The sequence below is a fragment of the Lepus europaeus genome, chromosome 12 (assembly GCF_033115175.1).
Source record: "Lepus europaeus isolate LE1 chromosome 12, mLepTim1.pri, whole genome shotgun sequence".
Lineage (NCBI taxonomy): Eukaryota > Metazoa > Chordata > Mammalia > Lagomorpha > Leporidae > Lepus > Lepus europaeus.
The window spans coordinates 6,236,756-6,260,727 of NC_084838.1; the positions used below are offsets into that span (position 1 = coordinate 6,236,756).

Consider the following 23,972-nt stretch of genomic DNA (forward strand, 5'->3'; position numbering starts at 1 on the left):
TTGGGCGAGGGCATCTTCGATGGGGGCATCTCCAGGCCCAGGGAGTTTGGCAATAGCATCTGGACAAGGGCATGTTCGGGCGGGGGCAGGCTGGGTGAGGTTCACGTCAGACCAGGGGGCATCATGGGCGAGGGCGTCTGGGCGAGCAGGGCGTCTGGGTGAGGGTCATCTCTGGGCAGGGGCCTCGCTGGGCAAAGGTCACTTCTGGGCATCTTGGGCAAGGTCATTTTCAGGCAAGTGCATCTGGGCGAGGAGGGCATCTGGGTGAGGGTCATCTCTGTGCTGGGGCACCTGGGCAAGGGTCACTTCCAGGAGCATCATGGGTAAGGGTCACTTCTGGGACAGAGGCATTTTCGGGCGAGGTCAATATCAGGCAAGGGCATCTGGGAGAGGAAAGCATCTGTGTGAGAGTCATTGCTTGGCGGGGGCACTGGCAAGGAAATCGCTGGGCAAGGGTCACTTCTGGGTCAGGGGAATCATGAGTAATGGTCACTCTGGGCCAGGGGCATCATGGGCAAGGGTCACTTCTGGGCCAGGGGCATCCTGGGCAAAGGTCACTACCGCGCCAGGGGCATCCTGGGCAAGGGTCACTGCAGCGCCAGGGGCATCATGGCAAGGGACACTTGTGGCACCCAGGCACCGTCGGGCGAGGTGAATTTCAGGCAAGGAGGGCATCTGGATGAGAATCATTGCTGGGTGGGGGCACCCGAGCAATGGCATCGGTGAGCAAGGGTCACTTTCGGGCCAGGGGAATCATGGGTAAGGGTCATTTCTGGGTCAGAGGCATCTTTGGACAAGGTCAATTTCAGGCAAGGGCATCTAGATGAGGGTCATTGCTGGTGGGGCACCCGGGCAAGGACATCTTGGGCAAAGGTCACTTCTAACCAAGGGGACTCCCCTTTCTTCAGAGGCACTTTGGGGCAGGGCAGTAGGCAGCATTCTGTCAGGCCCTGTGACAGCCGGGGCTAACTGGAGGCCTGATGAGGGGACGAGGCTGCCTCCAGGGGGCCTCCCCACCCCGCCCCCATGTACATATTGTACTTGTGTACATTTTGTATATTCTGGGGGTAGGGCCGCCCCCTGTATCATAGCTGAGGCTGGAGCTCACAAATGAGGAGGAGGGCTTAATGCTTCTTTGGGGCTGGGAAACTTATTTATTAGAAAATCTTTTTTTTTTTTTTTTTTAATTTTTTTTATTTTTGACAGGCAGAGTGGACAGTGAGAGACAGAGACAGAGAGAAAGGTCTTCCTTTTGCCGTTGGTTCACCCTCCAATGGCCGCCGCGGTAGGCGCGCTGCGGCCGGCGCACCGCGCTGATCCGATGGCAGGAGCCAGGTGTTTATCCTGGTCTCTCATGGGTGCAGGGCCCAAGGGCTTGGGCCATCCTCCACTGCACTCCCTGGCCACAGCAGAGAGCTGGCCTGGAAGAGGGGCAACCGGGACAGGATCGGTGCCCCGACCGGGACTAGAACCCGGTGTGCCGGCGCCGCTAGGCGGAGGATTAGCCTATTGAGCCGCGGCGCCGGCCATATTTATTGACAGTCTATGTATGGCACAGGAAAGAGGCGGAGACAGGGTTGTGGCACCCTGGTGATGTGGCTCCTGTTACTCTTTTTATCTTGAAATAAACAGATTTAGCCACACCGCTTGGCCCCGTGTGTGGCAGTTTCGTCGCAGGGCCCAGGGTCTGCGGTGCTGCGGGTGGGCCCTGCACAGGGCAGCAGGGCCTGGCCAGCAGCGGGCAGCCTGCCGTGCTGTGCCGAGCGTCCAGGGGGGTGAAGAGGCCTCTTCCAGGCTGGTCTCCTTATACTGCGATGCCAGGGGCACAGCTCTGCCCTGTGGCCCCCAGGCTCTGAGCTCATGGTGGAGGGATGCAGGGAATGCCGCGTGCCAGCGCCCAAGGGTGCCAGCTTCCAGCGCTAGCCCCGCCCTACCCTGTCCATGCCTCTCGAGTGCAGGCCTCCAGCCCACAGCCTGCCTCCAGGCTGGCTTTCTGGTCCTGCCCCCTGGTGGTCAGAGCAGGGTTCACAGCATTGAGAACTAAGCAACCTGCAGGCGCTTTCCAAGCCGCCCAGGAAAGGACGGGGCCTTTGTCCCCACAGCTTGCACAGCACCCTTCCCCGAGCCGCACCCCGAAGGGGAAACCTTGAAACCTCCCCTCCCCCGGAGCACCACCGAGAACACGAGCCAGCACGGGACGCAGTGTTCCCGTCGTGTGGAAACAGGCTTTATTCTCAGCCAAGAGACAGCAGGACTGGTGGAGACGGTCAGGGACCACACAGCTGCCACTACAGCACCCCACGCCGGGCGGGGAGGGGCCAGGGAGCAGGGCTGGCTGGCCACAGGCTGGGCAGGACAGGGCGGCTCACAGGAAGTGGCACACGCTGGAGGGGGCAGGTCAGGGTGACAGCCATCCCTTGTCACTGAGCCACAGGACTCCACAAGGACAGTACGGTGACCAGTTCCCAATATAGAGGCGAGGCTGTGTCAGCCATATATATATATATACACACACGTATATGTACGTGTGCGTGTGTGTGTGTATATGAGTATTTATAGATATTTATAGAACAGGGCAGGAGCAGGACCGCAGAGGGGCACAAATTTTCACCAAGGTCACGCCTGGAGGTGTCAGCTCACCACACCACAGGAAGTCACAGATGAAGGGGAGGCTCTGGGGCTGAGGGGCCACCATGAAGTCACAGAACAGGTGTCCGGGCGGGCTTGGAAAGGGAGGTCTCCGAGGAAGAGGAGGGAACTGGTTAGAGGTCGAAGGGGGGCCTGGGGCTCTCAGGACGGGACGGACTTGCCTGACCCGATCGGCTGGCAGTGGGAGAGAAAGCAGAGAGAACAGCGGAGAGAGAGGAGGGAGACGGGGGGTAAGGCAAGAGCAGCCAGGCCCCCGCCTTGGTGGGCAGGGCAGGGGCAGGAAGCAGCAGCAGGTGGGTATGTGGGTGAGCTTTCTGGGAAAGGTGATGGACAGGCAGGGGACCGAAGATGGGGGGAGGAGCTGGAGTGGGTGACCAGGGCTTCCGGGGAGTCGGGGTGGAGGCTGGGGAGGGCCTCCCCTGCACTCATGCCACCTCTCACACAGCACCCAGGCAGCACAGCCCCAGTCCTGACACTGCCTGGCCCTCTCGGGCTTCCCTCCTCCCTGACGGCCCTGCTGTGCATCCACTGGCCAGGGCCAGCACTGGCCTCGGGAGGCCCCCGTGGCGGCCAGCAGGCCTGATGGAGAAAGTGAGGAGGAAGAACACTGCTCGAACCAGGAGCGCGGAGCTAAAACAGATGGCTGGAGGGGGCACCGGAGGCCCCTGTGGGCGCTCAAAAAGCCCAGGCGTCCCCTGAGGGGACCCTGGGGAGGCAGGGCGGGCAGGCGGCCAGATGCCAGTGGCCACAGACTCATAAATCTAAGAGGGGAGCCTCGGCTGGTCGGGGGGCTGCAGGTCGTGTAGGCGAGGCGGGGCCCTTCCTGCTGGGGAAAGCAGAAGAGGGAGAGTCAGAGGCAGGGAGGAGTGGCAGGTGGGGCCCTGGGCAGCTGTGCGGCCCGGCCAGGGGAACTGCGAGTAGCTGACCTGCCCTGGCTACGGGGCTCCATCTGGGGCTGAGGACCCTGCCTCAGCCAGTAGCAACAGTGACAACGCCCAGGGGGGAGGCAGGAGGCTGGGTGTCCCTGCCTAGCCTGGGCTGATGGGTGCAGAAGTCATCATTCAGGCTTTGAGGTCATCAAGCAACCGGAGGCCTCCCCCGCACCGGCCACTGCTAACTGCACACCCAAGGGACGAGGTGACCCACGACCTGTCACCCCTGGCCTGTACTGGAGCTCCCAGGCCGGGGGGCTGCATACCCCGCTGCCCCCTGCCCCCAGCAGCACAGCTCTGATGGGGCAGGTGTGGCACCCCCAGGAGAAGGTCAAAGGCCTCTGGCTGTCCCAGGACAACACCCTCCACGTTCCCAGCCCCTACACCATCCACCACAAGCTAGCTCCCTGGGCTCTCTGACAGCTCAGAGGCACCCACATCTGCCAGCTTGGGTGCGGAGCCTGTCCCTTGAACCCCCAGGCTCAGCCCCGGGGGCCCTGGGCAGCGGCACTGAGTCCCGAGGCTGGCTGGGAAGGGAGAGGAGAGAGCCAGCTGGCGCAAGGACAGAAACAGGACAGAGGGAGGCCGGAGCTGCAGTGCGGAGAGGGAGGGGCCTGGCCCTGAGGCCCCAGGGGCGCCCCCCAGCGTGCGGCTGGCACAGCGGGGCAGACACAGTCATGCGGCAGGCAGAGTAGCTGCACCTACCGTGGCTGGCGCTCCTCAGGGCTCACTGAGAGTGATTCTGAAAGACAGCACGAAATCAACAGGGCAGTTCACACGCACGGGTGGGGCAGGCCTGGGGAGGGGGGACACGCACACGCACACGCCCGGGCGTGCACACACATGCTGTGGGGCTCCTTGGCCCTGCATGCACACGCTAACACACATGCCCACAAACCACACGCCTACCTCTCCCTCCCCCGCCTCCCGGCGCCCAGCACCCTCACTGGTCGGCGCGTGCAGCACGGATCTGGGCATGCAGCCACTCGGCACATGAAGCACACGCGTGGGCTGAGTCACGACACAGAAGCTCGCCCGCAGACAGAAGGCTTTTGCACCAGCTCCCTGCACACTCGTGGCTGGCGTGCTCCGAGGGCCACACCTGCTCCATATGGGGCAGGGCTGGCTTTCTAGGACGCAACTCTCATTTCTCTACCCAAGAGCCTTCCGTGGCTCCCTACGGCCTACAGCGTTCAGCTGCAAGTCAAACTTCTCAGACTCTGAAGATCCTCCAGCCCTCCCGGCCCCCCAACCAAAGCCCTCGTTCGCGTTGTATCGGGACTCTGCGCTGGCCAGCAGCTCTCCGCAATGCAGCCCGTGCCACACCTGCTGCTCTCCAGGGCTCCCTGCCTGAGCCTCAGCTCAGACCTCGTGGAGGGCAGGCTGCCCTGAGTGAGCTCTCCCAGACCGCTCCCTTCCCGCAGACAGGGCCAGGACTTGCCAAAGATCTCCGAGGTGGCAGGTCTGGCGTGAGTGAGGTACCCTAGGTTGCAGTTCCCTTGGTCCCACCTTGGCATAGGCCTGGGCGTATCAAGCACCGGGGGGAGTGTGCACTCACACTGGCGGTGAGCAAAGAGCTACGTTTGCAGTTAGAGCAGCATCGCTACAGCCAGTGTCTCCCGGGGCCCCACCTAGGCATCCCACAGCACCCCTGGGAGACAGGCAGGAGGTCACCACCGGCTAGAAGGAAAACACAGGCTCAAGGCCGAGCGAGCCCATCCCTGCTTCATTTTGGTGAACGAAGGCCAGACCCACAGCCCCACCCTCCAGCCATCTGTAAACATCCGTGTTATGATGTGTTCTTCCTCAAAGAACGCGGCCAGTGGACCCGGGGCCGGCTTAGACCTGAGCGAGCTTCCTTCAGAGAGGGTCACGCATCAAGAAAGCCAAGCCGAGGGATCCAGAAGAATCCATTTCCCCGGAAACCTCTGGGAATGGGGCCGCCGTCACCCACTCCTGCCCCTGCCCCCATCACGTTGGCCCAGGCGCGGGAGGGCCAGAGGCAGGGCAGAGGAGAAGAGCTGTCCGACTGCCCCACGGCCCCCAGGAGCCGCTCCCTGTCCTATCCCATGCCCGGGTGCCACTCACACGCACACAGCCACACCCGTGTGCACGCCCACACGCACATCACACACACCCTGCTGGTCACGCAGTCACAGGCTGGCCTCTTCCTGGAGAGCCACACAGCCCCTGGGCCAGGGCCTGCAAGTGGGGGCTTCAGGCAGCCCTGCCGCACATCCAGAGAGGACCGGGGCTCAGACCTGAAGCAGGCTGCCAGAGCCTGGGGGAGGAGCTGGGAGCGAATGGAGGAGGAGAGGGGAAAGGCAGAGGGGGAGGCGCGCGCCGTGTGGGAGCCAGGAGTGAGAGAAGACGGTAGCCATGCAAGTGCTTGCAAGAAGGGGGCAGGTGGGACGCGCCCCACAGTCCCCTCCCCAGAGAACAGCACCCCCGAGACTCAGCGCCCGCTGGGGAGCAGGCTCCGCCGGCCCTCGGCCCGCACGTCCCGCGGCTTCGGTACCCAAGACCCGGAACGGGTGCCTGGAATCCGGCCCCACCTCCCTCCCGGCCGTGGCCGCCCGGCGGCTTCTACCGGCACTTTCAGCCCCTACTCACCTGGGGACCCCGGGCGGGGCACGGTTGGGGCGCGAGGGCACCTGGGGGGGAGGCCCGAAAGGGTCAGGGGAAGCCCCCGGCCTGGAGGGCACGGGGGGCGCCCCCCCCAGGGCGGACCCAGCAGGCGGAGGCCCAGGAGCAGGGCCCCGCGATCCGGGCCGGGCTGGGGGCACGGCGGGGGCTCGGCGCTGCGGCGTGGGGCTGGACGTGGGCGACCTGCGGGCGACAAGGAGCGCGGACAGGCAGAGATGAGCGGCTCCGCCCCAGCCCGAGCCCCGCCCCCAGCCCGGCGCCGGCCACGCCCATGCACGCAAGCCCCGCCCCGCCCCAGGTGCTCGAGGGAGCTGGAGGGCGCCGAGTTCCCGCAGCCAGCGCGCCCAGGCAAGCCCCGCCCCGCGGCAAAGCCCCGCCCCTGTCTAAGCCCCGCCCATCGCTCCAGGTGGGAGCCGCCCCGGGGACGCGGGCGCGCCGCTGCCCGGTCCCGGCCCTCCTCCCGCGGGCCTTTGGGGCCGTGGGGGCCGGCCCTGGTACCTGCGTCCGGCCGGTACGCTCTGCACCTGCAGCCAGGAGTCGTCCACCGGCGGGGGCATGGGCGTGCTGACGGTGGTCGTGTTGATGTCGCCGATGATGCCCAGCGCCTCCTTGAGCGCGTGGTACATGCGCAGCATCTCGTCCCGCCGCTGCGCCTGCTCCGCCGACTCCTCCATCAGGGTGTTCTGGTCCCCGCACGAGTACAGGTTGGCCAGCAGCTCCGAGAAGATGAACTCCTTGGTCTGGGGGCGGGCGAGCGCAGGACAGGGCTGGGGCGCGGCCGCCCCGTGCGCCCCGTCTGGCCCGGCGCGCTGCCCCGGGAGCCCCGGCGCCGCTGCGCCACCGCCTGCACTCGGGGTCCCCCCCCCCCCCGAGGCCCGGAGAGGAAGCGGCTCCCGGGCAAGGTCAGGATCCGGGAGGAGACGCGGGGTCCGTCCTGCCGCCTGGACCGGCCTACTCGGCTCCCTGAGCCTGGGTCCGCGCTCTCCAAGCGCCTGCTTGCTCCAGCTGGCTACGCTCCGAGGGCCACGGCCGTCAACGCGTGGCCCTGGCACCCGGCGCAGCCCCTGGGACACTGGCGGAGAGGTGCCGCGGGCTTCGACGCTTGGACCTGAGCCTCGGGACTCGAACCTCCTCTGTGCGCACCTGCTGTGTGCATTAACCCTGCGCCGCGCTGTCGCGCGTGTCTCACCTCCGAGGGAACAGCTCTCAGGGGCTGGGTCCTTGCTGAGTCCCGCGGGGAATTCGTGGCCAAAGCAGGACGCAAAGCCACTTTTACTTCCCCAGCGGCCATGCTTTTTTTTTCTTTTTTAACTTTTTTTTTTTTTTTTTTGCTGTGGTGGTGCATTTCCAAACACCCGCTGCGGGTGCTGGCCCCTCCCGGAAAACACTGAAGCCTGTTTGGAACAACTTGGATGTCCACGTCTGCTTTTCCAGCTTTGAATTTGGTGACTCTAAATCCAGATGAAGGAATTCCGTGAAAATTTAACGTCTGCATTGGATTTGGAAAACAGTATGGAAAAGAGTATACAAGCTATCTTGTTTTTTAAAAAATTGATTAAATATTTTAAAATATAGTATTTTTGATGTATTGGCTTAAATACTTTTAAAATTGATTACATGTTTAAAATACGGTATTTTTGAAAAAATGATAAAAACAGAATAAGAAAAATAATAAAAAATACAGTACTTTGGTATATTGGGTTTAAAATATATATGAAAACTAATTGGGGCTGGCACCATGGTATAGCGGGTAAAGCCGCCGCCTGCAGTACCAGCATCCCACACAGGCGCCAGTTCAAGTCCGGGCCACTCCACTTCCCATCCAGCTCTCTGCTATGGTCTGGGAAAGCAGTGGAAGATGGCCCAAGTCCTTAGGCCCCTGCACCCGCGTGGGAGACCCGGAAGAAGCTCCTGGCTCCTGGCTTCGGATTGGCGCAGCTCCAGCCATTGTGGCCATCTGGGGAGTGAACCAGTGAATGGAAGACCTCTCTCTCTCTCTCTCTCTCTGTAACTCTGCCTTTCAAATAAATAAATCTTAAAAAAAAAAAAGACTTTAATGTTTCTTTTTACTTCTTTAACATGGTCACTAGAAAACGTAAAACTATATTTACGTTCTATTTCTGTTGGACAGCTCTGGTCTGGACAGTGCCTCCTTCCCTGGACTGGGTCCCCTAGGCTGTGGCCAGGGCCTCCCCCGAGGCGGCCCGGGCTGCCCGCCTCCCTGCCCCACGGCAGCACACGTACGTTGTTGATCATGAGATGCATGATGGTCTTGGGCATGAGATCTCGCACGGTCTTGTTGACAATGGCCATGTAGGAGTCCACCAGGTTCCGGATGGTCTCCACCTGCCGCTCCAGCTGCGGGTCCATGGAGTGCATGAAGCTGTCTGAGCCGTTCTCCTCCGTCTCGCTGGCCTAGGGTCGGGAAGGGAAGCGCAGCCCATCAGAGGCCACGCCTGCACAGCCTGGCTCCGGCATCCCCAGGGCCCCGCCCCTCCAAGGGGTAGTTCTGGAGGGTCCCAGGGCCCGGGCCACCCCTGAGGCTCCTGTCACTCAGTCTTGTCTTGGCTCTGGCTCTACTGCCTAGAATTTGCCTCAGTTTCCCAAAAGGACATCTCCAAGGTCCACAGGCCAGGGTTGCTGCCCGCAAGGGCGCGGGGGGCTGGGCGGGGTGTGCACTCACTTTCTCCTTGTCCTGGAATGTCCTCCCAAAGCCACAGAGGCCACCAGCATCGAGCACAGCCCAGACGGAAGGACGGAAGGACAGAAGGACAGACGCAAATGGAGAAGAAAAAAGGGGAGGGAGCGAGTGAGCGCTGGGCACGCACCCCACCTCTAGGGCAACTCCAGACACTGCCGCGGTGAGCGGGAAAAGAGGCAGTGACAGGAAAGGGGTGCAGGCAGGGAGGGGGACAGACTTAGCTCTGCCCCTGCCCCCCAGGCCCAGGGCAGGGGCGGGGAGGGTAGAGGACGCCTGCTCCCTATGAGCCTAGGAGTTGGCACCGCCCCAGGCCCCCCACCCCGCGCTGCTCACCCCAACACGCTCAGGGTACACGCCAGCCCGCAGGAAGGAGGCTTTCCAGCTGTCCACCTCCTCCTGGGTCTCGCAGGCCAGTTCCAGCTGCCGGTAGTCCTTATAGACGTTCCTGCGGGAGGGGGCAGGGGTGAGCAGAGGGGAGGGAGGTGAAGCCCGCCTCCTCCTCCTCGGACTTTGGGGTCCGCATGCTTGGGCCCCAGCGCTGGCTTTCTTGACATTTCCCAGCTGTGTGACCTGGGTAAGTCGTTTCCTCCCTCCGGGCCTCAGTTTCTGCATCTGGATGATGGGTTAATAACAAGTCCTGGGGGTCATTGTGGCGATTCAGTAAACTGAGCAGCAGTTGCTTAGAAAGGGACTGAGCTCTCAAGGAACGGGACTTCCTTAAAAGACCCCCAGCAGCCCCCTCCCTGGCTCTCTGGGACTCCCTCAGTGGCACCTGTATTGAACCCTCATCTCTGGGTAGCCTTGGGCTGGGAGGGGAGAGGCCGAAACCCGGAAACACAAGAAGGGGACCAGGTCCAGGTCCGAGCAGGGCTCTTCTTTGTCCCCAGTGCCTGGCAGAGTCTCTCACGGACGGCAGGCACCAGACAAGTGACTGTGGGCAGAGGGGAGGAGGAGGGAGGAAGATGGAAGGGAGGAGGGAGGAGGAGGAGGGGCGAGCAGGGGGTGGAACAAGGAGGAGGGAGGAGGCGGGAGGAGGGAGGAGGAGTAAGCAGGAGGGAGGAGGAGGAGGAGGGAGGAGGGGATCTCTGCCCAGGGTCTAGCATGGAGTGGGGACTTAATAAACATCTGTCAAGTGAATGGCTTGGTGTGGGACTCCGGCAGGTCCCGCCCCTTGTGGGCATGGTCTCATGCTTGCAGGGCTGGGGCGGGCAGGCACCTCTGCTCCGTGTTGAAGAGTGCGAAGATGTGCTTGCTGGACATGAAGCCCTTCTCCACGTCCCGCAGCTTCAGGTTGTCCACGGACAGCATGTACTTCTTCTCTTTCTCCTGTGGGCACAGGCAGGGGCGTGGTGAGCCCGGCGCCTCCCTCTGCCACGCCTCGCTCCCTACACAGCTCCCTGCTGATGGACCCCCGCCCCGCCCATTGCACAGGTACTGCCTGACAGAAGCCCGGTCATGGAGTCCCAGGCCAGCTGGGCACCGCTGGCCCGTAGCGGTCCTAAGGCCAGTGCCACCATCCCCACATGCACGCCAGCACCCACGAGGGGCTGGCAAGGGCTGCCGAGGCCGAGCGTGGCTCCCACATCCCACCCCCAGTGCTGGACGCCAGCCAGGCCGGCCCCAGGCAGGGACGGCACAGGAGCCTTTCTCGCCCCCCACCCCCCACCCCGGCCTGGCCGCCTCTGACTTCACTTCCGGGCTACAGACTGGGAAGGGGAGCCACCAGCCCCGGCGGCTCAGCCCACTGCCCCCGGTGCCCATGTGTGAGAAATGTGGCCCTGGAGCTGGGTGTGAGTGTGTCTGTGTGTGTGTGTGTGTGTGAGGCAGGCCTGAGTACATATCCTGTCCCCACTGTGTGTGTGCTCACGTGTCTGTGCAGGGCACACGTGTGCCTGGGACGTGGCAGACACGACTGTGGGGACGTGTATGCGTTTGGCAATGCGCGTGGCAACTGTGAATGCTGACGGGTTTGCGTGGGCATGCTCATGGGACTTGCACGTGGGGACACGCACACACCTGTATACAGTGTGCGCAAGGGGCTGCCTATGTCTGCTTCATCCATGGGTTGTCTGGCAGGAGTTGGGTGTGTCTGTGGACAGGTGTGGGGGTGACAGGCTCCCGGGCTGGTGTATGTGTGTGTGTGTGTGTGTAGACTGCTGTGTCCCAGGGGAGGGGCTCAGGGATTTGGGGAGGAGGTCCCCCAGGATGTGGATCTTGGAGGAGGAGAGGGGTTTCCACTGCCTGTGCCCCACTTGTCCGCCCACCACCATAGGAGTAGGGGGTCTGTGTGGGTGTCAGGGACTAAGCCTTGCCTAGGGTCTCAGGTGGGGGGCTGTGTTTAGGGGACCTTGCTCCCCTCCTGCCCACCCCTTCTGCTCCCCCACCCCACACCCGCCTGGCCCATGCAGCCACATAAAGCGCTCTTTATGCCAGGCGGGTGGCCGGGAGCCCCAGAGGGCGGCTGGGGGAGGAGAGGAGGGAGTTACCAGGAACATCTGGAACCGTTCGAGGGAGGCCCCGCCGTCGCCCGCCCCGTGCTTGGGGTTGGACACTAGGTAGGAGCGGCCTCCTCCCCCCAAGCCCTCCCTTCCTGCCGCCGGCCCCCTCCCCAGGCCCCTCCCTCCGGCCCCAGCTCCCGCTCACCCTGCCACGTCAAAGGAGGCAGAAGGGGAGTCGGGAGCAGAGAGGGGACCACGGGCTGGCTGGGCTGGGGCTGGGCTGGGGCTGGGGGACCTCAGATCTCCAGGGGATGGGGCCGAAGCTCCGGCTGGATGGACAGACACTGCCGCCGGGATGGACCAGAGGAAACCTCCACTCCGTCTACCCAGTGTTTAGACTATCTGTTCAGGACTCCCAAATTGTACAGTAGTCTGCACATTGGTTAGGCTGGGCTGGGCTAGACCCTCGGCGCCGCCGCTGGACAGCTGGACCGACCCCCGCCCACCGTCCCAGAACCGGAGCCGGGAGCCGGGGCAGGGGGCTTGGAGGGGCACTGGGTGGGCTGGGAGGAGGCGCAGCGTGGTGGTGGGAGAGTGGGGAGGGGAGGGGGCAGCAGAGGAAGACCGAGGAGATGGGGGGTCAGCGGGGTTGGGGATGTGGGCAGCCGCCTGTCTGCCCAGAGGGGCCTCGCTCACCCCAGAGACCAGACGGCTGGTGACTGGTGGGGGAGGGAGACAGGCTCCCCCAGTCCAGACCACAGATCCTAATGCAAAAACCCACTCGCTCCCAGCATGCCTGCGTCGCGACACTCACAGCCTCCCACCTCACATCCATCCGCACACCCATACCCCAGACACACGCGCACACCCCAAGTGCACGCACACATTACCCGGACACACACAAGCTCTCAGCGGAACCTCCCCTCCCCCACCCACACATCCCTACCAGACACACTCCAGCACAACCCATGCTGTACCCCAAGCGCAGGCACACGCGCCGGCAGGCACACACGCTCTGCCCCCAGACGCATCTAGATTCTTGCACCCCAAACACACTCCCCCATAAAACACACGCGTGCGGCACCCACAAGCCACAGGCCTCCCCGCACTCACGCCCAGCACTCCGCTTTCACAGCCACTGAAGCTCAGACACGCACACAAAGCTCACAAAGACCCTCACATGCAGGCACAAAAACAGGGGAGCCCGCCAAACACAGGGTCAGATCACTGCCCCCCAGCCCGGGCAGGGACATCAGGGAGATTTCTGGGGTGACAGTGCAGGAAGCGCCCCCCACCTTGCACTCTTATCCCCTCCAGGGGCCCCCGGACCCGAGGAGAGGCCAGCGTTGGGGTAATGAGGTCCAGATGGCTTGGCGCCCCCACCAGTGACGACAGAGGGCCCCGCCCAGGGTGGGGAGGTGGGGCCCCTTCCCGGGGGCAGACACGGAACAGACAGGGACCAGGGGGACCAAAATCACAGCTCCCCCCCCCCCCCCGTCTCACTCCCCTATGGAGAATGCCTCCACTAGTCCCCTCCCCCACTCCTCTCTGGCCAGCTGGAGTTCATTACCACGAGCCCCCCGCCCCCCCTCTCTGGTCACCTCTGGAATCCAGATGTGGAAGCCAAATAGACTCATTCTTAAAGGAGACCAGCAGCGGGGGAGGGCAGTGCGGGGGCTTCTGTGTGCTGCAGTGGGCAGAGGGGGGTCTCGTGTGGCAGCCCCAGGGGCACCAGCACTCCGGGCCCTCGGCTTGGAGGCACCCAGGGCACTTCCTGGGACTGTGGGGGGTCCAGGGGCCTGGGGTGCAGGGGTTAACCGGGTGTCTGGCAACTGGACTCGTGTGTCATGAGCCTGTGGGGGCCACGGAGGAGGCGGCACGCCCTGAATGGGGAAAACAGGAAGGCTGCTGGGCTGGCGGCCTCGGGGAGGGGGGCCCGGCACCCCTGCCCACCCTCCCCATGGCGCTCAGCCCCCAGCCCCTGGGGTCGCCTGCTCCCGATCCCGGCCTCTCACTTCCGCTCACGGGTCCCTGCTGGGACTTTTTAAAAAAACCTCGTCCAGTTCACTCCAAGGCCACGGCAGAGTCTGAGCCTGACGCTGCGCCCCCTGGCCGGCCCCCTGCCGGCCAGTGGCTCGGTGCTCACCTCGTCATCCTTGTACCAGGACAGATTCTCGGCGGTCAGCACAAACCAGTACTCCTTGGAGCCTCCCTTCATGATGCCGATATTGTTGATGGTCAGCCAACCCTTGCGGATGACCTGTAGGGTGAGGGGGTGGGAGGTCAGCAGGTGACGGGCAGGCTTCCCCAAGGAGGAGGGGGTGGGCCAAGAGAGGCATGCACCAGCCCACCCCTCCCCCAACTCTCAGAGGGAGGGTGGGGGCCAGACCTGCCCTGGTCTGAATCACAAGTGAACAGGGCGGAAGACAGAGGAAGACGCAGGTCGGCTCAGGAAAGAGTTTTCCGACAGCCACAGCTGTCTGAGTGAGGGATGAGCTCCCCATGGCTGAAAGTGTGCAAGCAGAGTTCGCGTGGCTGACCCGGCAGGACAACTCCAAGGGGCTTTTTAAGGTCAACGCCCGATCTGTTCTGAGACCTGTTGCTTCTGACCTCAGGGACTTCGCACTGGCTCTGTTGTCTCTGCCTAGAAAGTGCTTCTCGTCCCTTCTTGCCTGGCAAACGCCTACTCGCCCTTCAAGGGTCTGCTCTGATTCACATTCCCACGCAGGCCCTCCCGGGCCCCCGCGAGACACGAATCAGGATGCCCGAAATCGTCTTTGATCGCCCCCTGACATTGGCCAGCAATGTCTATGCTTGCTGGTTGCCTTCTGTGGGTGTGATACCCTTGCTGCAGCTCCTCTGCTGAACTTGAACTCCCCCGCCCGCCGGGGCAGCCCAGCACCCCGCACAGGGCCTGGCAGACACCGAGGGATCACTGCCTCTTTGTGACATGAATAAACGAATGTTATGCTAGCACGGTTCTGAGAACATCTGGCCTCAGACCCCCAGAGGCTGGGAGAAGCAGCTGAACCAGGAACACTCCGGGCCCCTTCTTCCCAGGGAAAGCTCAGGGGCACAGAGTGACAGCAGAAACAGCAGCGCCTAGGGTGGTCCTGAGCCATCACACAGACCAGGGCCTGGGGCTTCTACTCCAGGGCAGGTGACAGCCCAGGCCGTGGCAGCGGATTGCATGGAGACGCAGCTGTCTCCGCTCTTCCTAGCACGGACTCTACGGCTTCTCTCTGAGCAGAGGCCAGGGTGCTGTGGGGCTAGGCTTGCTTCGGGGCGGGGGGAGGGGGAGCTTTGGAGCCTCCCTGGAGCTCTCCTTACCCTCCTTGTGGCTCCCTGACAGCCTCACAGAGAACCCACACCACACAGCCCATCAGCCGCTGAGTCGCGCACAGACCACAGCTGCCTGTACCGGTGACCAGAGACACAGAGCCTGGTCCCACCGTGTCTCCCCTAACCTGTCCTGGGCAGGCCAAGGTCCCCTGGCTGTCTTTGCAGTTGCCAAATCTCACCACCCTGTTCCGTGCCCTGACTTACAGCTGCTCCCAGCCCCCACCTTGTCTGGGGCTCCCAGGGGTCTTAGCTGTGCTCTGCCTATGAACACAGGACCCCATGGGGCAGGGTCTGCCGCCTGCCTGGGGGCACAGTGTAGACACCAGGGGCTTTGGCCCAACTGAGACACAACACCTATTTATCCTGTCACTCTCTTGAGCCCGACTGTGTGTGCCAGGCACTGGGCTTGGGGCTGAGGCCTTACAGATAGACAGACTCAGCTCTTCCCTGTGGGGTCTGGGAGGGAAACAGATATTAAGCCAATGATCCCACAAACACCTAGGTTCTTACAAAGCCTCCAGGGCCTCTGGAACCTAAGGAGAGAAGCTGAGGCCCTAAGGCTCAAGTGTACAACTGGGGCAGAGCAGGGCTCGTGACGACCGGCGGCACTGCAGACATCTGGAGGAGAGCAGCAGGCCAGGTGAGGAGGGCGTGTCTCTCCACTCATCTCACACACCTGTAGGTGCAGAAGGCTGTCCACTCCCTAAAAACATGTCTCTCTCATGCCTACCATCTATCCTCCCATCCATCCATCCACCCATCCATCCATCCATCCACCCATCTAGCCATCCATCCATCCACCCATCCACCCATCCATCCACCCATCCACCCACCCATCCATCCACCCACCCACCCACCCACCCATCCACCCATCCATCCACCCACCCACCCATCCATCCACCCATCCACCCATCCATCCATCTATCCATCCATCCACCCACCCACCCATCCACCCATCCATCCACCCACCCACCCATCCACCCATCCATCCACCCACCCACCCATCCACCCATCTAGCCATCCATCCATCCACCCATCCACCCATCCATCCACCCATCCACCCATCCACCCATCCATCCATCCATCCACCCATCCACCCATCCATCCATCCATCCACCCACCCACCCATCCACCCATCCATCCACCCATCCACCCATCCACCCATCCATCCATCCATCCACCCACCCACCCATCCACCCATCCATCCACCCACCCACCCATCCACCCATCTAGCCATCCATCCATCCACCCATCCACCCATCCATCCACCCATCCACCCATCCACCCATCCATCCATCCATCCACCCATCCACCCATCCATCCATCCATCCACCCACCCACCCATCCACCCATCCACCCACCCATCCACCCATCCATCCATCTATCCACCCACCCATCCACCCATCCACCCATCCATCCATCCATCCACCCATCTATACATCCATCCACCCACCCACCCACCCATCCACCCACCCACCCACCCATCCACCCATCCACCCACCCATCCACCCACCCATCCACCCATCCACCCATCCATCCACCCACCCACCCATCCATCCATCCATCCATCCACCCACCCACCCATCCACCCATCCATCCACCCATCCACCCATCCACCCATCTATCCATCCATCCACCCATCCACCCATCCATCCATCCATCCACCCACCCACCCATCCACCCATCTAGCCATCCATCCACCCACCCATCCACCCATCCATCCACCCATCCACCCATCCATCCACCCATCCACCCACCCATCCACCCATCCATCCACCCATCCATCCACCCATCCACCCATCCATCCACCCATCCATCCACCCACCCATCTAACCACCCATCCACCCATCCACCCACCCATCTATCCACCCACCCACCCATCCATCCATCCATCCACCCATCTAGCCATCCATCCACCCACCCACCCATCCACCCATCTATCCACCCATCCACCCATCCACCCATCCACCCATCTAGCCATCCATCCATCCACCCATCCACCCACCCACCCATCTATCCACCCATCCACCCATCTAGCCATCCATCCACCCATCCACCCATCTAGCCATCCATCCCATCCATCCATCCATCCACCCATCCATCCATCCACCACTCCATTCACTCAACAGGTTCATCTGACAGACGTTTAGGGAGCACTTCTCTGTCCCAGGCCTTTTCAGCCTCCCACCCCCACACGGTCTAGCCGGAAGTGGTGCTTGGCTTGTGCACACTGACAGGTTCATGGCACGGCACATGTAGCTAGGCCTTGCTCTGGCCTGACAGCAGGTGTGCAACACCCACGTGCTAGTGTGTGCAAGCGGCCAAAGGGTGCCCTCTTGCCCCCTGCAGGTTCCCATTGCCAACGGCCCCCTCCTCCCCCTTGCTACACAAGCCAAAAGCCCCAGTCCTGGTACTCACCAGAATCTCATCCTGCAAAGAGGTAACCATAGCAACCACGAGAAGCATCGGGGAGAGAGGAGAGAGGGTTACTGAGGCACAGTGGGAAGCTTGTGGCTGGCAGCTGACGGGCTCCCTGGCCCCGGTGGGACCCTTCCCCTTGGGGGAGGGGGCTCTCAGAGCCCGGTGTCCGTGTGGCACCCTCCATCCCTCGGGCCGGGACACTGAGGGCCACTCACCTGGTTCCCTGAAGCCTTCTTCTTGTTCATCTGGTTGCTCCTCTGCTGAGCACTAACGGGAGACAGGGGCAGAGTCTCAGGACCCTCCTCAAAAGGCCCAGATCCAAGGCCCACCGCAGGGCTAAGCCGGCAGGCCTGGGCTCCAGCACCCGCCCAGGAGGTGCCACCCTCTCTGCCCGGCAGCACTCACTTGGCAAAGCCTATGAAGTCCTCGTGGTTGGTGTTCATGTAAGCCAGCTCGATATCAATGAGGAGCATGACCTTCAAGGATGCCCAGGTCACGGGCAAGCAGAAAGAAAGCACACGGTTTAAAAACGGTGTGACACGCTGGAGAAAAGCACTCGTCCCACGTACAGAAGGTTCGAATCCAAAACATAGACACCAAAGACAAGACCAACAGGAAGCAACATAGCCCAAGGACAAGAAGGGGTAATCCAAGGAGGACATCCATATAGCCAGGCAGGATACGCACACAGCGCTCACCCTCACTGATCACGTAAGTCGAAACAATGAGATCCCTTAAATGTCTTTTCAGTTTGAGAGGCAGAGAGACAAAGAACAAGCTCCCTTCTGCTGGTTTACTCCTCACATGGCTGCAATGGCCAGGGCTGGCTGAGACCACAGCTGGGAGCTGGGAAGTCCCAGAGGGGCAGGGACCCAAGCACGTGAACCAACACCGGCTGCCTCCCAAGGTGCACACGGGCTGGAAGCTGGAGTGGGTGGGGCTGGGTCTCAAATCCAAGCACTCTATGGGGGATGTGGGCGTGTCTTAACCACTATGGCAGACGCTTTTATAATCTATGGAACTAGTAATACAAGATAATGACTAGTAATGTAACCAGTAATACAATAATATAAGATAACCACCTTCCTGGCCAACGCGATATCTAACCCTAAAATGCCCACATTTTCACTGGGAGGCAGCAGAGACGGCTCAAGCAGTCGCGGCTCTGCCACTCACGTGGGGGACCTGGCGTCAGTTCCTGGTGCGTGGCTTCGACTTGGCCTGGCATGTGGGGGGTGAACCAGCAGCTGGAAGACCTCTCCTTTCGTCTGCCTCTGCCTTCCAAAGGCGGATCAGTCAGAGGCGCGAATTCACTTCTAGAATTATGCAGCATCAATAAAACTCATCAGGTGAGCAAAGAGGCGCGCACCAGGGCGTCCAGCGGAGTCCAGTTTGTAATCAGCAAAGGCTGGGGACAAGCCCGTGGCCACAAGGCGAGGGGCAGTAAGCCCTGCACGGCTGTTGCAAAGACCAAGGATCCTGCCTAGGTCTGGCGGGGACGAGCCCTCCGCTCCTTGCAAATTATTAAGTGGGGATTCGTGAGTCATGCCGACCGTGACTCTCCGGATGCTGACCGCCGGCTCCAAGCTGGCTGCTTCCTGTGAGCCGGGGGTCCGCCCTCCCTGAGCCTCCAGTTCCAGGAATGAAACACTTCTCCCTGGCAGGGCTGGTGAAAACCCAAGGAGGTGAGGCGGGTCACGTGCCTGACACAGCAGATGCTCCGCAGATGTCAGCGCCTACACTGATCTTTCGAGAAAAAGGGGAGGGCACGGCAGGATGGTGGCTGTAGAAGACAAAGATGGAATCTCGAGTGTGTGTGTGACCGGGGTGGGGAGGATGCCACTGGGACACTTCCTTGTGTCTTAATCACCTCTGTACTCTCTGCATGCTTTACTTAGCATGTATCTTGTATCTTTTTTTTTTTTTTTTTTTGACAGGCAGAGTTAGACAATGAGAGAGAGAGACAGAGAGAAAGGTCTTCCTTTTTCCATTGGTTCACCCGCCAAATGGCTGCTACAGCCAGCACGCTGTGCCGATCTAAAGCCAGGAGCCAGATGCTTCCTCCTGGTCTCCCATGTGGGTGCAGGGCCCAAGGACTTGAGCCATCCTCCACTGCCTTCCCGGGTCACAGCAGAGAGCTGGCCTGGAAGAGGAGAAACTGGGACAGAATCTGGTGCCCCAACCGGGACTAGAACCCAGGTGCCAGCGCCGCAGGCAGAGGATTAGCCAAGTGAGCTGCGGCGCCGGCCACATGTATCATTTTTGAAATTAAGATGAGATCAACAGGAGCCGGCGCTGTGGCACAGCAGGCTAAGCCTGTGCCTGCAGCACCGGCATCCCAGATGGGTGCTGGTTCATGTCTCGGCTGCCTCTTCCTATCCAGCTCTCTGCTGATGGCCTGGGAAAGCAGTAGAAGATGGCCCAAGTGCTTGGGACCCTGCACCTGTGCAAGAGACCCGGAAGAGGCTCCTGGCTTTGGATTGGTCCAGCTCCGGCCATTGTGGCCATCTGGGGAGTGAAACTGCGGATGGAAGACCTCTCTATGCCTCTCCCTCTCTTTGTTTGTAACTCTACCTCTCAAAGAAATAAAAAATTAAAAAAAAAAAACCAACAGAAATGTGAGCACATGGAGCCAGTTCCACGGAGGAGAAGCAATGGTGAGGAGAGGGCTGGGAAGGGTGAGCCGGAAGTGGGAGTGTAGAAAAATATCTAAATTTTTGGAAGGTGGCATGACATAAAGAGGAGGAGACTGGTAGACAGAGATCTTCCATCTTCTTTTTTTTTTTTCTTTTTTTTAATTTTTGACAGGCAGAGTGGACAGTGAGAGAGAGAGAGAGATAGAGAGAAAGGTCTTCCTTTGCCATTGGTTCACCTTCCAATGGCCACCGCAGTAGGCGCGCTGCGGCCGGCGCACCGCGCCGGTCCGATGGCAGGAGCCAGGTGCTTCTCCTGGTCTCCCATGGGGTGCAGGGCCCAAGAACTTGGGCCATCCTCCACTGCCCTCCCTGGCCACAGCAGAGAGCTGGCCTGGAAGAGGGGCAACCAGGATAGGATCGGTGCCCCGACCGGGACTAGAACCCGGTGTGCCAGCGCCGCAAGGCGGAGGATTAGCCTATTGAGCCGCGGTGCCGGCCGAGATCTTCCATCTTCTAGTTCACTCCCCAAATGCTCACAACAGCCAGGGCTGGGCCAGACCAAAGCCAGGAGCCTGGAATGCCACGCAGGTCTCCCACATGGGAGGAAGGGACCCACACACTTGGGCCATTGTCTGCTGCCTCCCAGGTGCATTAGGGTGGATGGGGAATAGCAGGGACTGAACCAGCACTCGGATATGGGATGCAGGCACACCTGTCCCCCCGCCAAGCTGGCTGAGATGGGGGGACGATGGAGGGGAAAGTGGACCAGCAGCCAAGCTTCAGGAGGTCACGATCATGGAGCCTGCCTGTCTCTGCTCCCCCCAGGCCAGAGGCAACATTCGGTGACTGCTAGATGGGTTGAATATTTGGTGAATAATGACATAAAGGGAGGGATGGCCACGTGGTGTGAAAGGGGGCTCAGAGAAATGGTAGACCTGGAGAGAAAGAGAGAGAGAGAGAGAGAGAGAGAGGCCCAGAAGCACAGACTGCCGGCAACTGAGGAAGCCAGGTGAAGACAGGGAAGCAGACAACAAGAAACATCACCCCAGGCAGGAACGCCAGGGAGAAACAAGACCTGGTGCACACACAGCGGAACAGTACCCAGGCATGAAGACGGACGGGGACTCTGGACACACGGGCTGAAGCTTGAAGACGCTATGCAAGGGAAACTCAACCGCACACGAAAGACAAAGGCTGTAGGGTTCCACTCGCAGGAAAAACCCCAGCCTGTGACGCAGAGGCAGGCGCCGGGAAGGGGAGTGTGGGGACGCAGTGGTTTACGGGGAGTTCTGTGGGCAGATGCGGGTGACGGTGGCCAGATGGACCCCTCTGATGGCCACGCTGCCACGTCGTGTTTTGGTATTTACCACCATAAAAAAGAGATGGGGCCGCTGTTGTAGCACAGCCGGTTAAGGCCATGGCTGCGACATGGACATCCCGTATGGGCACCAGTTCAAGTCCCAGCTGCTTCGATTCCAATCCAGCTCCCTGCTAATGCACCTGGGAAAGTAGCGAAGCAAGGCCCAGAGGCTTGGGGCCCTTCCACCCATGTGGGTGCCCCAAGTGGAGTTCTGGGCTCCTGGCTTCAGCCTGGTCCAGCCCTGGCTGTTGTGGCCATTTGGGAAGTGAACAGCAGGTGGAGATGGAGCTCTCTCTCCTCTCTCTCTCTCTTTGTAACTCCACCTTTCAAATAAATAAATCTTTTTTAAAAGATGTGTCTTTTTTAAAAAAACAATTGTTTATTTGAAAGGCAGAGAGTTAGAGAGAGAGAGAGAGGTCTTCCATCTGCTGGTTCACTCCTCAGATGGCCACAACAGCCGGAGCTGGGCTGATCTGAAACCAGGAGCCAGGAGCTTCTTCCAGGTCTCCCACATGGGTGCGGGGGCCCAAGGGTTTGGGCCATCTTCCACTGCTTTCCCAGGCCACAGCAGAGAGCTGGATTGAAAGTGGGGCAACTGGGACTCGAACTGGTGCCCATATGGGATGCTGGCACTGCAGGTGGTGGCTTTACCCACTACACCACAGCACTGACCCCAATAAATAAATCTGAGAGAGAGAGAGAGAGAGAGAGAGAGAAAACAAGGAGTCAGTATGAGAAGGGAGACAGAAATTGAGATGGAGGAGCTGGGGTCAGCACTGTGGTGTAGTAGGCTAAGCCTCTGCCTGCAGCATCCGGCATTCCTGGTTCGTGTCCCAGCTGCTCCACTTTCGATCCAGCTCCCTGGAAAACAGAAGATGGCTCAAGTGCTTGGGCCCACGAGGGAGACCTGGAAGAAGCTCCTGGCTCCTGGCTTCGGATTGGCCCAGCTCTGGCCGTTGCAGCCATTTGGGGAGTGAACCAGCAGGTGGAAGACCTTGCTCTCTGTCTCTACCTCTCTCTGTAACTCTGCCTCGGAAGGAAGGAAGGAAGGAAGGAAGGAAGGGAGGGAGGGAGGGAGGGAGGGAGGAAGGAAGGAAGGGAGGGAGGGAGGGAGGAAGGAAGGAAGGAAGGAAAGAAGCAAGGAAGCAAGGAAGGAGAAAGAAAGCAAAGAGATGGGGGAGACCAACAGGGTGGGAAGAGACTGGGGGGGCAGGAGTGGGGGAGGGGGAGGGGACTGGGCCTCACCTGCTCCTTAGTGCGCCCCTCGCGCTCCCGGATGTGGGTGGTCACGATGCGCTCCATCTCCTCCCGCAGCCGCGGGTACTGCTGGAGCTGGGGGCGGCGGGAGGGGAGAGAGCCGCGTACACAGGGGGCCGGGGCAGGGGGCACCCAACCCACCCGAGGCCAGGGTTGCAGGGCGAGGGGTAGGAGGCGCACACAGAATGCCCACAGCACAGGGAGGGGGCCTGGGGTCCCAGGAAGCTGAAGGCACGGAGCAGTGGCTGCCTCTCTCCCCCAGGCACAGGTTCCAAATGGAGTCCGAGGCCCTTTCCGGCTCCAGGCCCTCGTCTGGCTCCCTGGACAAGTCCAGGGCAGTTCCATGGGAATCAGCCTGGGCTGCCACTTGGCCACAGCCCTCTCGGAACTGGCCCGATAAATGGAGGCCTTTGGGTGGAAGCTAGCTTCCTGGGCTGTCACTGCCACTCTTTGCCTCCTAAGGCTTCAAGGGGACAGCCCGATGGGGGCAAGGCGGGGAGCAGCCTCCCGAGTCCCGCCCAGGAGGAATCGGGGCGGGGCAGGGCCTGAGGTGCCAGGTGGCCTCCTGGGTGAGTAGATGCTCTTTGTCAGAGCCAGGAGGTGGGGTTGCGGGGCGGGGCGGGGGGGACCAGCGGTCACAGCAAAGGCCATGCAGGAGCCACAGGCGCAGGCATGCGAGGGGCAGGGCAGGCGGAGGTGGGGTGCAGCAGCATGAGCAGTACCCCGCGGGGCCTGGCTGGCCCGGCCCTCGGCCCTCTCCGTAGACCCCAGCCAGCTCTGCCTCCCTTAGCATGCCCCCACCTCCACAATATCCCTACCCGATCCCCTCTGGGTAGGAGCTCAACAGCCTCCACTGCCCTCCCCCCAACTCCTGTTCCTGAGACTGGAGGGGAAAGGTGGCCCAAGTCTATCCTCCTCCAGCCGAGAGCGCTGCCCGCGGTCAGCCGGGCTCTGGACAAAGCCCAAAGTGGTTCACTCTAGGCCACCTCCTCCCGCAAGGCTGCCCTGATCACTCAAGAGCCGGGTTGGGGTCTTCCTCTCCCACCTCCCTCCCCAGCAGCAGGGGCAGGGGTGGTATGTGTTGGGGGGAATGGGGATGAATGAGAATGGTGTGTTTGCCCCCCCTTGCTGGGGTGAGCGGCCCTCAGGCTCCTGAACGCCCTCCCTGTGGGTGGCAGTGGCGTGTGGGGTACAAAGCTAGGAGGGCTCCTGCTCGCTCTTCCAGTGCCTGGGACAGGCCCCCAGCGGGGACCTCCAGGTTGTGAGACAGCCAGGGGTCGGTGCACTGGGATCGCGGGTGGTGATTCTGGGGGCAAGATGGCGGCCCAGAGGACAGACAGGCGGCTGAAGCAGGAGGACCGGGAAGAAAGCAGCGCCCCGGAGGCCAGCCCGGAGAGGCAGGTGCCAGAGAAGCCCCGCCAAGGGTGTGACTGATGCGGCTCTGGAGGAGGTCTGGGGGAGGGGCCGCCGGTGACCAGCGGCTGCAGGGGCCACGTGGACCCCGGGGAGGACGCCCCACCCCTGGCAGGCAGATTTGGCGCTGAGCCTGCACCTCCAGGCTTCCTCTGGGGTGGTCCCAAGTGCTCCTTC

The 23,972-nt window shown here is 61.6% G+C and overlaps 1 protein-coding gene across 1 annotated transcript in view; it reads right to left on the reverse strand.

The window, feature by feature from the left end:
* Positions 1-3,433: 3,433 nt before the first annotated feature.
* DNM1 (dynamin 1) overlaps positions 3,434-23,972 on the reverse strand; it is a 42,235-nt gene continuing 21,696 nt past the window's right edge. The window contains 12 exon segments of the mRNA XM_062207468.1: positions 3,434-3,472; positions 4,287-4,323; positions 6,195-6,410; positions 6,726-6,967; positions 8,472-8,642; positions 9,262-9,373; positions 10,145-10,254; positions 13,513-13,626; positions 17,127-17,138; positions 17,345-17,396; positions 17,535-17,605; positions 22,371-22,457. Coding sequence (XP_062063452.1) covers positions 4,302-4,323; positions 6,195-6,410; positions 6,726-6,967; positions 8,472-8,642; positions 9,262-9,373; positions 10,145-10,254; positions 13,513-13,626; positions 17,127-17,138; positions 17,345-17,396; positions 17,535-17,605; positions 22,371-22,457 — 1,209 coding nt within the window. The 3' untranslated portion in view covers positions 3,434-3,472; positions 4,287-4,301.